The sequence below is a fragment of the Populus alba genome, chromosome 6 (genome assembly GCF_005239225.2).
Source record: "Populus alba chromosome 6, ASM523922v2, whole genome shotgun sequence".
Classification (NCBI taxonomy): Eukaryota; Viridiplantae; Streptophyta; class Magnoliopsida; order Malpighiales; family Salicaceae; genus Populus; species Populus alba.
Window position 1 is genome coordinate 10,228,152 of NC_133289.1, and position 14,614 is coordinate 10,242,765.

The 14,614-nt window shown below is 34.6% G+C and overlaps 3 protein-coding genes across 4 annotated transcripts; 1 reads left to right on the forward strand and 2 right to left on the reverse strand.

Moving 5' to 3' along the window:
* The first annotated feature begins 454 nt into the window (after window positions 1-454).
* LOC118048355 (probable pectate lyase 12) lies at window positions 455-4,214 on the forward strand. Its single transcript, XM_035057992.2, has 5 exons — window positions 455-816; window positions 1,091-1,554; window positions 1,887-2,329; window positions 3,287-3,495; window positions 3,909-4,214. Exons 1-5 carry the CDS (start codon window positions 686-688, stop codon window positions 4,120-4,122), a joined length of 1,461 nt encoding a protein of 486 aa, XP_034913883.1. The 5' UTR covers window positions 455-685; the 3' UTR covers window positions 4,123-4,214.
* A 4,636-nt stretch (window positions 4,215-8,850) lies between these two features.
* On the reverse strand, window positions 8,851-11,008 carry LOC118048352 (transcription factor MYB27). Of its 2 annotated transcripts, XM_073410190.1 has the most exons (5): window positions 10,694-11,008; window positions 9,883-10,356; window positions 9,672-9,801; window positions 9,477-9,577; window positions 8,851-9,365 (listed from the first exon to the last, which is right to left on the reverse strand). In XM_073410190.1, the coding sequence occupies exons 2-5, from the start codon at window positions 10,001-10,003 to the stop codon at window positions 9,013-9,015; spliced, it is 705 nt and encodes a 234-aa protein (XP_073266291.1). In that variant the 5' UTR covers window positions 10,004-10,356; window positions 10,694-11,008; the 3' UTR covers window positions 8,851-9,012. The 2 variants fall into 2 exon arrangements, with proteins under 2 accessions (XP_073266291.1, XP_034913881.1); XM_035057990.2 differs by lacking the exon at window positions 9,883-10,356.
* Window positions 11,009-11,159: 151 nt separating this feature from the next.
* Window positions 11,160-13,901, reverse strand: LOC118048354 (uncharacterized). The gene is made up of 3 exons (XM_035057991.2): window positions 13,358-13,901; window positions 12,727-12,795; window positions 11,160-11,433 (listed from the first exon to the last, which is right to left on the reverse strand). Exons 1-3 carry the CDS (start codon window positions 13,616-13,618, stop codon window positions 11,383-11,385), a joined length of 381 nt encoding a protein of 126 aa, XP_034913882.1. The 5' UTR covers window positions 13,619-13,901; the 3' UTR covers window positions 11,160-11,382.
* Between the last annotated feature and the right edge of the window lie 713 nt (window positions 13,902-14,614).

Genomic DNA, 14,614 nt, shown 5'->3' on the forward strand with positions numbered 1-14,614 from the left:
AATGGACCGCAATATGCAAGTGGAAACACACTTCTCTTCTCTATAAATTATCACATAACTAGAGATTTCTGTGGATAAAAACTATCCAATTAAGGAATCATTATACGCCAAATTAAGTTCATATGGATAAAAACTTGATCAGTGTAGTGGAATTGATATTAGTATATAGCCAACCTATATTTTTTAAAAAATCAATTTAATTTTTTATATATTTTTTGATATGTTAATTTTTTATATATATTTTGATATTAGTACATAGCCAACCTATATTATTAAAATTTAATTTTTTATATATATATTTTGATATGTTAATTTTAAAAATATAAAAATTATTATTTTAATACATTTTTACATGCTCTAAATGGTTAATGGTTAGGTGGTGCCTGATCCCCTTTCTTTTATGACCCCTGTCAAGTGAATCCTGAAGGGTCAGTTTCCATGATTATAAATCAAACACTAATGGGGATAAAGAAGACAAAAGAGTGAGAGAAAGAAATAAAGTGGTCATCTTCTCCACTCATACACATGTATGAATAATTACATTTAAGAGTAACAATTCTACTTAGGTCACAATATTCAAAATCTCAAAAGAATGCTGCAACCTGGAAAGCTGTAGCAGTGCCTCTTTAGAACCACGCTCCAGTGAGAAAGCACCCATTTCTCTAGCCTCAACTTGAGCAACACAATGCTTACAAGAAGCTGCATTGTCCTAACTCTGATTCTTAGCTCATTTTCTCCACTTGGGTCGGCAATGCTTAACCGCACCCTTCTCACCCCACACCCCAACCCTGAAGAAGTTGTTCAAGAAGTTCAGAGGTACAATGCCGAGTCTAACTCAGCCCTGTCGTTTTAATTTGTTCTTGGTTCTTATATGTATGTATGTTGGCTGCCTGAGTTGTCTGCATTTCTCTGTGTTTTACTTCATTCATGTTTTCCAGTTCCCAGCTGCAAAATTTCGTTGTATGAGTTATTTTGGGTCCTGCAGGCTCAAGATTAAACGGGATCCTTGCTGTGTTTTCATTTTTTTCACTGGTTTACTGTGTCGTTAAGGTCACTCTAGTTTTAAAAATGGAACCTTCATTGAATGCAGAAGAGTAAATGCTTCCGTGTCAAGAAGGCAAACGCTACAAGTACTATCTCAAGAAGATCAATCCACATGCCTAACAGGTAACCCCATTGATGATTGCTGGAAGTGTGACCCAGACTGGCCCAACAATCGCCAGAGGCTGGCGGATTGCGCTATTGGGTTCGGGCAGTACGCCATGGGTGGCAAGAACGGTGAATACTACATAGTGACTGACTCCTCGGATGACGACGCCGTCAATCCAAGGCCGGGCACTCTCAGATATGCTGTGATACAACCTCAGCCCCTTTGGATTGTGTTTCCCACTAACATGCTCATTAAATTGTCCCAAGAACTCATTTTTAATAGCTATAAAACCCTTGATGGGCGTGGGGCTAATGTTCACATTTCGGGTGGTGGCTGCATTACTCTGCAGTATATCAGCAATGTTATTATTCACAACATACACATTCACCATTGTGTTCAGTCAGGTAGAGTTTTGTCTCCATTTGCTCCTTTATTTTCTTCTCTTTTCCTTTCTGAGTGGCGCAATATACCCAGGATTTACCATAATCCAAGATGCTAAAGAACTTTTTAGCTGAACTTAGGATCCGTTTAGAATCCTGCCTTTTCATCTTTAACTACTTTCTTTATTGTGGGTCAGTGGGTGGGTCCTAGTAACCCCAAATTTCTTCAGGTAATTGGAGAAAACTGAATGTTTTTATTGATTAAAATAATTATAAGATTCCAAAATTGCAGTAAACCCTCTCTCAAGAACTAGGAGAAATGGTGACAAACTCTCCCTGTCTTTTTCACAACGCAGGTGATACCAATGTGCGTTCAAGCCCGACCCACTTTGGGTACCGGACCAAGTCCGATGGTGATGGCATTTCCATCTTCGGCTCCAAAGACATATGGATTGATCACTGCTCACTTTCTCACTGTAAGGACGGTCTGATTGATGCTGTGATGGGGTCCACAGGGATCACAATATCAAACAACTTTTTCTCCCATCACAATGAGGTTATGCTGCTAGGTCACAGTGATGATTACTCGCCTGACTCCGGGATGCAGGTGACCATAGCCTTCAACCACTTTGGAGAGAAGTTGGTGCAGAGAATGCCTAGATGTAGAAGAGGGTATATTCATGTGGTGAATAATGATTTTACACAGTGGGAAATGTACGCTATTGGTGGTAGTGGTAACCCTACCATTAACAGCCAAGGGAATCGCTACACAGCTCCTTCCAATCGCAATGCTAAAGAGGTAAAATAAAAACCACTGCTGATTCACGCTTTTGTTCTTACTTTTCGGTAATGGTGTTACTGTTTTGAATTTTGATGGGCCTATGCCCTAATGGCTAAGCACCAGGTCTTGAGTAATTTTCAAGGTGGGGTTGTCATTGCTGAATTTATAAACGTGAAAACCCTAGTATATAATAAATATATATTTTGAAGATTTTACTCTTGTCATATAATCCGGCCACTAGAAAAAACAAAAAAAAATGGTACTGGTTCGCATCTTTAATAGAATCCCAAATCCACTTTTATATCTAAATATATATTCCAATCTCCAAGCAATTTCTATTCTTGCTTTTGTCTTTGACAAGTTTTCTTCATGGAATTTGTCCTTGTGTTTGTTGGTAGGCATGAGGACAGATAATAATTGAGACAATTAATTTTTCAGAACAAGATTTGACCCGTTTGTCGCCATTTTCGAAAAAACAGTAAATTCGGTGCAAAATCCTAATTAGAATAACGCAAAGCACACAGTAGGAGCAAATGAGTAGAGTAATAATTCCAAGAGTGTGTTCGGTGTCGTGATGGTTTTTGGGATTTACTTTTTATTTATATCGCGTGTCAAACTTTAGTTGTTTTAATTAAGTATATTCTTTTTAAATTAGAATTAATTTTTTTAAAAAATATAATCGTAAAATCTAAACACTAAAATATTTTATAAAAAAACATGTTTATATAGATTAAACGATATATATGTTTAACATTATTCAAATTCAAATAAGAAGAAAGGCTTAATCTTAAACTAGTTTTTTTTAAAAAATTATTTAAAATTTTCAAATTATTTTAATATATTAATATTTAATATATTTCTAAATAAAAATATACTTCTAATCATAACTACTACCATATTTTTAAACATTTCTGAATATATTAATAGTTAATGTCGTGTAGAATGAGCATGAAAGGGGAGGGTGTGTTTGTGCAGGTTACAAAGCGGGTGGACACGGCGGAAGATGATTGGAGAGGTTGGAATTGGAGATCGGAGGGAGACATATTGGTTAACGGAGCATTTTTTGTGGCCTCAGGTGCGGAACTAGAGGTGAAGTATGAGAAGGCCTACAGTGTGGAGCCCAAGTCAGCTGTTCTCATTGACCTCCTCACCATGCATTCTGGCGTCCTCGGTGTTGGTGGCAGGTACACAGTGACATTTCTTTTCTCTCCTTTTCTCTCTCTCTCCCCTACTTTCTTCTTCTCTTTTACCTTTAATTCTATCCCCTTTTCTCTCACTAAATTTCTAGGAACACCCTAAACCCTACTTTTTATTTCTGATGCCAATCAAATCCTGGGTTTTATTTCCATTGCCATATCGGGCTTGATTTTCTGCCATATTCCTGGTTCTTAAGATGGGATTTCGGCTGCTAAAAGGAGCCATGACTAGTTCAGAACTGTACACCAAAAATTAGTTCTGAACCTCAGGTTTTGTTTCACTTAATTTGATGCTATGGGCTGCAAGAAACAGGGAAGATTAAGTAAACAGTTGCTAGTTAATGTTAAAAGAATTTGTTGCGACTTACGTGAGACATGACCGAGTGAAATGGAATGAGCAGGAACAACAATCTGGGAATGTGGAGCACAGGGTCAGATGGCGGCAAAGAGGGATTAGGATCCGGCGAAGGCGATGACTATTTGGATGACTACTCCGGTAGCAGTATTTCGTTGCCGCCTCCCTCTCCATATGCTCTTCTTCCTATTTTGACTGCACTGATCTACTTGTTATCTTTCCAGTACATTATAGCAGCAGCACTGACATCCATGTTGTAGCAGGAAAACTAAGCTGTAATTTTTCCTTGGCGGTGTTTGTCATCGCCGTTAAACTGAACTTTTAAATGATTTTGAATTTTTTTAGTTTTAAATTATTGTTTTTTTATTTTCTAATTATTTTAATGTTCTAATACTACAAATAAATTTTAAAAAATAAATAATTAGTTTAATATATTTTTAAACCAAAACACACTGAGTCTACTGTATTTTCAAACATCCCAGAATTTCACCATTTTAATTTAACATCTGCAATTCTGTTGAGAACCTATTTTCATCAATTCTTGCAATAATTATCCCATCTGAATCTTACAGTTTTTTTAATATTAACTTGATTAAACCAAACTATTTAAACCTGTGACCCGGGTTGTGAGATCTAAATATCCATATAAAAAGTAAATTGAAAAACATCTCAAAGCTTAATTCTCAAACCATTCTCAAACTAATTCAATGTTGAAGGGCAAAAAAAAAAAAAAAATTCAATTAAAAAAACTGAGTTAACCCGACTTAAACCACCAAACTCACGACCAAAGTCATGAAATCGTGATGACCACATATAACAAAAAATAAATCATGAAGTTCAATGCCTAAATAAAATAAATCATCAAGTTGTAATTGTTTTAGATCAATAAAATAAAATTTTATTTTACAAAATTAAGTATCAACCACGAGTCATAAGCTTTCCTTGACATCGTGGGACCTCTATTTTAGGCAAAATAATAATAATAATGATTACCATATTTAACAAAAAATAAATCATGAAGTTCAATATCAAATACCTCAATGTTAAAAAATAAAATAAAAAATTAATTTTAAAAATAATCGATTTCAATCCGCTGTAACTTTCTAAATTCAGGATTGGGTCAGGTCATGATTACACATGAAAGGAAAAAAGGAAAAAAAAATAAATTATAATGCATAATTCTCAATCAATGCAATAATAAGAGATGAAATTAAAAAAAAATTCAAAATAAAAATCAAGTTTTACATAAAAATAAAATTGCCGGATACTTGCTATTTTTGAAGAGAATAAGAGTGAAACCAACGAGGGGAGAGAAAAGAGAGGAGAAGAAGAAAATGAAAAATAAGTATACATGCACCTCCATCAAATACACTGCATTGTTGGGCCGACCTCACTGAGATGCTTTTAGAGCCACCAGTGATGGCGACGTTATGACACTTGAGGAAGCTGCTCCTGCTTCTAGAGCAACACCTCTTCCTTCACATACAAGAATGTACAATGCGGTGGAAGGGGCTTGTTCCCTTCTTCTGCACTAGAGTTCAAACTTTATTTTGAACGTCTGTCACCCCCGCGGTGCCTTACATGTTCACTGGGTTCACAGGATGTTCAGTGGGCCGTGGGATTAGTCGTGGTGCGCGCAAGCTGGCCCGGATACTCACGTAAATAAATAAATAAAAAGAATGTACAATGCGCTTGCTAGTCTCTTTGCCACTATTCGTTGACCCCAGCCCAATAATTTTTATTAGTTTCAAATTTGATGTATTAATTATTTTAAATTAATAAAATAAAATTTTATTTTGAAAAATTAATATCAACCACGTGTCATAAGCTTTCCTTGATATCGTGGGACTCCTATTTCAATAAAAAATAAAAAATAAATCATTAAGTTCAATCCAAAGTAAACTCAATTTTAAAGAATCAATGTGAGAGAAAAAAAATGAGTGACAAAAAAATAAATGGTGTTGATCTTTTCATTGCATATGCAATTCAATTCGTAATCCTTCAAAGAAAAAGGGGTTGAATATTTATCAATTGTTTATAGCTTTAATTGTTTCATATCAATAAAAATTCATTTTATATTACCAAATCAAGCATCAACTAAGCGATATTTTTTTTCTAAAGACACTATAAATCAGGTAACCAAAACAAACAACTAAGCCCAATTCCAAATAAATATAACTTCAAATAAACAAATAAAAAAATAAATTAAGGGATAAAAATAATAATAAAAAAAACATTATGAATTGCTAACATGTGTGAAGTGAGCATTGTCTTACGCTCGTATCCTTTAGTTTTTTTTTTGAATCCTAATCTTAATCTTAGTTGACAAAAAATTAACTCATTAAATAAATCCATTTATTTAATTCCCAATGTCTTTGTGTAATAGACTGGCCATATAATGACAATGAGAAAGCGGATTGCATCGAGAAAAATTTGTAGTGCCACGCACAACCTAATTAACCCCTCAAGATATTGCAATGAAAAGAGCATTACAGTTTTTCTCAATGTGAAGCAAGCTTGAGAACAAAAGGAGTTCTTATGCATGGAGAAAGACAATTTGCTAAAAATTTAATATTATTTACATGTAGAATTTTGGCAAATGAGTATTCCTTGCTTAAAAAGCAAAGAGAATGAAGCAACTTGAGGAAGAGGCAAACCAGAAAGGCCGAAAATGTACATGAGGTCCCAGTTATATATATTAAGATATCATATCTTATCTAATTATATTAAAATATAATCCAAAAATGATGTTAGAAGGGGATAACTCAGGGAGATTCTTGACTCCACCAGAAAAGGGAAACTCTCAGACTGTAGAACTTGTTTGTTAGGTGGGATATTGTTCTCAATATTCTCCAAATTGAATAAGAAAAAATTAATATCTAAATCTAGTTCTAAGATATTATAATGAAATTAATGCAACTCGATAGGGACTACAGATTTGTTTATGGTGGCTTTTTACCAGCTTAATATCTATTCACGGCTAAAAAATTCATAAATACAAATAGAAATACTGATAAAAATTTTCCATTCATATATTGTAATGATTTTTTACCAACATAATCTTATATCCCGATATCCATTAATAAACACCAATAAAAAAATTCTTTAGGTATATACCAATAAAAAAATAAAAACACCAATAACATTACATACAATTTTTTAATTAGTGATATGTTAAATTTACTGATAAAGATACCGACGGAATAAAATGAGTATATTGTTTTTGACACGCTTTGTCTGTTTGTAAATTCATTGGTATATTTATTGCCAATGCACTCATTGACAAACTATAAATTACTAATAAGAGTTTTTTGATGGACTGGAAATATAAATACCAACAGAAATTTTTATTAATTAAACTATTAAATCTAGAAGTGATTTCGGGATAATCTATTTATTAAGTAAATCATTAGAGGATAGTGAAAGATACGAAGAAGATGACGTATTTCATGTTAGGTTTAATTTCTAGGTAAATTCAGCCTTCTAAGAGATTAGAAAAGGGAAAGAAGGGGTGATCTTTCCCTTAAAGCAAAGTGACATCAACCAAAGTTTGTTCAGTTCACCTAAGCTTCTTTGTCTCATTATCTAGTTGAATAAATTAAATAGATAATATTATCTTTTTCCTTTTTTATCACGCTTGACCAACTCTTGGCTCATGAACATTATGAATAAAAAACTGCTTCAAGTCATCAATTATAACTGCAAACTGTTCTGCCTTCAAATTGTCTCTACTCTACAGCATAACAACATATATCTAATGCTGCAGGTAAGAGTAAATAGCAACTGCTAGATCATTTTATAAAATAACAGTGAAACACTAATTAATAGAGATGGTTTAGCTGGTACTGATTCAAGCTTCTATGCATTGATGAACCAAGTTCACATGTTCTTCAAAAAAAACTCAGCTGGACGCCCTAGACTTTGATTATGTATATCAGAAAATAGAGAGGCAGCGATCTAACTATAAAAATTATGTTTAGGTTACTGGAAACTTTCGGAAAACGTTCTCCGAGGAACAAGGAACTAGTGCGCAAAGTGCTTGTGATCATGATCGTCCATTTGATACTAAACAGTACAATTTATCAACTCATGTTCCGCTGATCCTACTTTCTTATGGGATTTCAGTTCTTCACTGTCTTTGTCCCTCTGAGGAACAGGCAACGGCTTTGGCTTGCTTGAAGGTTGAAACCTTGTTCGTGTCATAGAAATAACCTTGCACCCTTGAAACTTTTGCTCCTTGCACGCTTCAAAACTTATTTACTTGCTGCATTTTCTAGTCTGCAGTTCATTAGTATTTTGCGGAACGATTATCCCCACAGCATTTTCTCACCAACCATACCATTTCGTGCTTAAGAGAACGTTTACGTGTGTAAACTGACGAGGCTGGAAAATATCCTCGATAGAAAAATTATATGTGTTTTTCATGGGCTAATAAAACTAAATCCATAGAATTTAGTGGTTCGGTGATACCTGCAAAAAAAAACTCTAAAACTTAACTCAATATAGTGTTTGTATAAGTGTCGGGAAAAATGAATATTTTCTTGGCTTATCAAAATGAATATTTTCTTGTATTAGACTTGTATTGTGTTAGATTTGAAGTCTAGAGAGATGAATCTTAGAAAAATAAGTTATGATTTTTTTTGTACTTCTAGAGAAATTAGCTTATACAGAATTTCTCAAGATAAATATCTAAAAATATCTAAAATATTTTATATAAATATTTAATATAAAGATAAGTTATAAGATATTTAATATAAATATCTAGGATATTTATAGAAATATTTATAAAGATGTGTATATTGTATAAAACAAACACTATAGTTTTTTTTCATGCATCATCTTGAACATAAAAACGAAGAAGAAGATAGACAGAGAGATAGAGGGGTTATCTAATTCTTCTTCTCTGTAGCTAATGTGATAGGCATATTGCAGGGAGTTTGTATGGTATTGAATTGGCATTCCCCTAATGGCTGGTGGATTTAGCAAGATACGGGAAAAACAACACAAAATCTATATGTTCATGAGCAACAAGTGTTCCATCATATTGCTACAAGTTGGTATTTAGCAAACGTGGCTAAAACACATCTTTTTTACAGTTTGAAGCTTTCGCATATTTGCGATTCAACTCAGTGTCACTATCAAGTGTGTGCTCAATTCATATCCCAGAGAGAACCCAAAGAGACCAATGCGCTAGTGTCACTATCTTCAGAGTTCCAAGCTGGATCACAGAAACAACAGTCTAAACCATTACCCTCCCCATGAACTTCTGTTTGACTCTGGTCACTGGACAACTTTGGAATCCAATCATATTGCCTGGTCTCATATGGTGAGTTCATGTGTGTCAGGCTTGATAACTCATAATGTTCCAAGGAAGAGCCTGCGGGTCCGATATTATCATCAGCAGAGTTGTAGTCTCTGATGCTATATTTCCAGGCACTAGTACTGTCGCTATTTTGATACAGCAACTCTGGTTTTGCACTGTAAACTTTGGGCTGGAAATTTCCTGTTCAGAAAACAGGTTGTTAGTTAAGCTTTGTAAATGGTTGTTACCAAAGCACAAAAAGGCAAATAAATAAGTTTCCATGGCAGGAGGAATAATAGAATTGCACCGCACCTTCTTCTTGGGTTTGTATTTCCTTTCTCATATGAGTTCTCCAGTAGTTCTTGATCTCATTGTCAGTTCTACCGGGCAACCTTCGAGCAATCCTTGCCCATCTGCAAGAGAATATAATTAGAGAAAAATTTGGGTACAAAGAATTTGCTTGTATTAGCTTAGATCTGTCAGAACTAGAACAGGAAAGAACATTACTTGTTACCCCATTGCCCATGAAATTGAGTAATAATCTGCTCTTCTTCCGCACTTATATGACCGCGCTTCAGATTGGGTCGAAGGTAGTTCAGCCACCTCATTCTGCAACTCTTACCGCTCCTCATCAGACCTGCGAGTGAACACATAAGAGGGAATTTATTAAAGAGATCGAGAAGAAATCATCTCTTGCGTTCATTCCTAAGGATCCTACCAGATAATCTTGCTATGGAGTCCCACTTTCGCTCCTCTAAAAGAGTTGCAGAAGCTGTTAATAGCTCATCTTCCTCCTCATGCCATGGCCCTTTACGCAATTTGTCTCCTTGATAAGCCATTATTGTAATGACTACTTCAGAGAGGTTTTCGTATTCTTATATGTCGAACAAGGTGGCAAATAGCAGGGGAAAATCAAATGAAAGGGTGACCAGAAAATCTTTCTTGGCACCATAGGTGGATAGCACTAGTTTGTGGTAACACCATCATTGGCTTAAATGAAATCCAAGTAAAATGTTTTTAATTTGGACATCCCAGGCTGTTTTAATAATAATGACATGAAGATGGATGGAGTTCTGATCCCTTTATGCATCACCATTTTTGGCTTTACTTCCAAACTCAAACCCGCATTTACATGCTGTGTAGGACGTGCTAATAGCCCTGCTCTTGGATTATTTTTCCTCTCTGGTCTTGGCTGGAATCACAAACCAGCAAGGCGGCAAATTATTATCTTTGTTCATGTCTTAAGAAATACCTTTCTCAAAAAGTCAAGAAACAGGCACCCTTTATTTTTTAAAGTTCTTTATTGAATCGCATTACTCTTTGTGATTAATGATTTGCTAATCTCTCCATTCTATAATTAAATAATATGCATTCCAAAACTAGTAGAAGAATAAATTCTTCTAATATGCTAGACTGATGTGAAAAACATGCTCCTAAGATTATCCCAAGGACCACACAGATTATTCTCAGGATCTCTCTTTACCACCAATTTAAAACAAATAAAAACTACATTCCATAAGATGAAATACCTAACAAATCTTGGTCAAACGAATTTTAAGTCCCGCTAGCATTCTTCTCATGTCTTGTAAAGGACAATTCCATTCGGGCTAAGAACGTGTTGTTTGGTGATGACAAAACAAGATTTTAACACTTGGGCCATTGAGCTGAGGAAGAGTTCACATAAATAAATCAGAGAAGTAACCAATGCATCGCACACTTCATGCTTATTTCTTTAACATTATTGCTCTTACAATTTTCCATACTACTGCCAAAATATTTTACCATCGCCTTAAAGACCACAAGTAGCTCGTAGCATCAATTGAATTGGATGCTATCTACGATCACATTATTGTACATCATAAACCAGTAATAATCCTTCTCATAGGCATAAGAAACATCAAAACTACATGCTCCAGACCTTTTTTTAAACCACATCTATTTAAGCAAGTGTTGTCGATTTTCGATGTCATTGAATTTTAAGAGAAAACGCAAGCAGGACAAAACTGTAGGGTCAAAAGAACATTGAAGAAACAGAATCCTCGTCAGCATCCAACATAAAACTGTCCGACTCCTGACTTGAAATTGTCATTAGAACTAGAAATTGGCAAGGAAGATAACATAAAAGGATATCTTATCTATAGCAACTCTGCTTGGCTAGGCTTCTGCTAGTGGTGAACCCAAACTGCAGTAGCCAGCAATAACCAAAAACGCCAACCAACTAGCGGTCTACAAATGACTTGTTCATCAGGTTGACAGCATCATCCATGAACTACATAGACAAGAACATTAACCACCAAATAAGGCTCGATAGAAACATAGTTATGCATGTTTTATGAACGCAATATTTTATTCATTCATTTCCTAACAATCTTGCAGGAAAAAATAAAAATGTTGAAATGGGCACCACATAAACTTAGATTGTTGAAAATAAATCTTTAAGATAGTAAAGCAAAAAAAAAAATGAAAAGAAACTAGTCCTTCAGGCAGTATTAGTCTTCCACTCCAGAAGATATGATTTACAGTTTTATTATGTTCTACCAGAGGAATTCAGAGGTAAACAATGATCTCCTTTCTCAAAATCAACCACAACACAAGATGCTGGATCCATGACAAGCTAATCTACACAATTGTTACTCTGCAAGTGACTTATGTATCATGCTTTGAAAATCATACTTTATGACCATAAATATCCTGTTCTAGTAGATGATATATCAATGAGTCGTGCAAATCATTAAATGCCACCAATATCAAAAAACAGAAACAATACTTGACCACTAATAGGCAGGTATTTGGACTAATCGTGCAACTAACAGTCCATTTTGACAACTGTATATTTAATAGTTCACTTGTCTCTGAAACATTTCAAATGGATCTATTGTTGTGTAATAGACAAAATCATCAGTATAAATTTATACAACTCTAATTGAGACTCGTTCATACATTCAAATGTTAATCTCACTTTCAATAGCATCCAACCTTCCAATCAGAATCAAGGGGAAATGGCTCATATGTCCTTATTTAATGGAGTGAGTTTCCAATCAATTCTTGTATCCTTAATTGAGTCAATTTATCCTTATAAAATAACTGGGTTTCCAATCTAACATTCTGTTCTTTTATGTCCAAATTAACATAATCAATCATGCATGCAACTTAATATTATACCAAAAATGGCAACCCTGGTGGAGGAGGAAGCAAGAAGCAATCATCAGGGATAGAGAAGGGCTGAGGTTTCAACGAGAGAGAGAGAGGTTCTGTCTAATGTGAATTTTTTTAAAAAAAAGAATTCTGTTTGTCACATGCTTTGCACACAGCTGACATGTCCATGGAGCTCATGGCCATTTTCAGTATAATATTAAGTTATATGCACGATTGATTCAGTTAATTTGAACAAAAAAAAGTAAACAAAAATGATAGATAGGAAACTCAAGTCATTTTAGAAGGATAAAATTGACTCAATTCAGGATATACGAACATATAGGAGACTCGCTCCATTATATAAGGACAGACTGAGCCATTCCACCAGAATCAAACAATAAAAAGTTATGCTGAGATTTACAGTTACCTTTCCAAGTAACTTAAGTTCTCGTCCAACAGGTTCCATAAATTTCAAGTCAAACTCAATAGGCCAAACCTGTTAAAGGAAAAAAAAAAAAAAAAAAACCAATAAATTAAACAGGTTATTAAGAAAAATAAATCTGAGAACTTTCAAGCATTAGACAGTAAGAAAAATGCGGAAAAAAGTTCTGTTCGCCATATTTTTTTATGCAAATAAGCTGCGACACAGAGCATGACTCCAACATAAGAGAAGTTCCTCCAATACATGATAAAAGGCCCAAGTCAATCGTATAAACCTAAAAAATACTAGATTATTCCAATTCAATTATATGAATCACTGTTCGAAATTGGAATCACTACCTGCTCACTCGTCACCATTAATAGCTCTAGGTAATTTAACCTGGTTAATTAACCTATTAGTCCAGAGTTCGGACCAAAAACTATTAGTTCCAATTACAAGAAGGTTAAGCAAAAGGATTGTCGTCAAGTCACACTTCTATATGTTGAGAAAACAATTAATTGAATATGAACAGTAGGTTGTAGAAAAGTCCCAGGAGAAGTAAGAGCTAATGAACGAAAAAGGAAAGAAAGAACATGAGATTAAAAACATTAAAATCAATGAAAAGGAAGAAGAAGACCTTAAGACCAAGTACACGAAAGGGTGTAATCTGGCCAGGGACGATACAATCAGGACCAGCAGCTTCCACAAACGCTTCAGTAGCTAAGCCAGTTCCAATGGGATCAGGGTGCTTCATGACAGAGAGGGCATAATCGGAAAATGGGTTTTGAGAGACGCGGAGAATAGGAGAGTGGTGAATTTTGGGAATGGGTTTTGTAGTTGATACCCTCCATGGGACATCCTTTTGAAGCCCAGGGGTTGTTCCTCCTTTTTTTGACATACGTCTCTAATACTTGCACTTCCAATTAGGGTTTTTTTTACTGATGATGGAATAAATGCAAGATATTGAAAGAGGAGGAGATTACTATGCCAAGGAAGAAGCAAACGTAAGGTTAGGAAGGGATGATAGGCTTCATAGATGGATAGATGAGGTTAGATGAGATGAGATGGGGGGAAGGGAGGTGGGTGCAATTGCCAGATAAAATGAAATTGGTTTAGACATAAAAAACAACAATCTTGTTTTTCAATTTTTCAAATTTTGTGGCTTGTTTTTTCTTTCTTTTTTTTTTTTTTTTTTTTAAAGAAACAAAAAAAAAAATCTATTTTTCGTTCTAGTGAACATATCTGAAAAAATTATAAGGAAAAACTGATTGAATGCAAATTTAATAGGCTTATCAAGAGAAACCAAAAATCATTCCTCAACACCGCCATAGCAAAAATAGCCATCAAGTGCCCACCTATACTAACATCGCTACCAAGATGCTTCCAAGAACACCAAAAAAAAAAAAAAAAAAAACATTTTTGAAGACCCACATGCTATGAAATGCGACACGGCTCACGGCCCTTTTTTTTTTTTTTTTTTTTTTCCCTTCGTTGATTTTGGTCCTTGATTGTATAAAAGTCCATCAATTGAGTAGCAAATTTCGTCCCACTTGGATCCAAACCCTTTTCTTTCTATTGAGTCCCTAATTATCTAATAAATTTTCAATTTAGACCTAAATACAATCCAACCTAAGCCTAATGAAGACCCAACTGGGGAGAGACAAAGAAAAGGGGAAAGAAAAGGATAATTGACTGACTAATTAGCACATTGCGATCGTGGCCATGATTCAAGTCATGATTTAGTTTAACATGTGTTGACTGATAGTGCTTCGATATGTTTTCGCCTCAAAGTTAAAACAAGAAATATGTCATGTTGTTTTTTTTATTTTTTGTGAAAGTCAAGCCACTTTTCATAGGTCATCTTAGTTGTTTTTGGCTAATCAAATTGACTTGG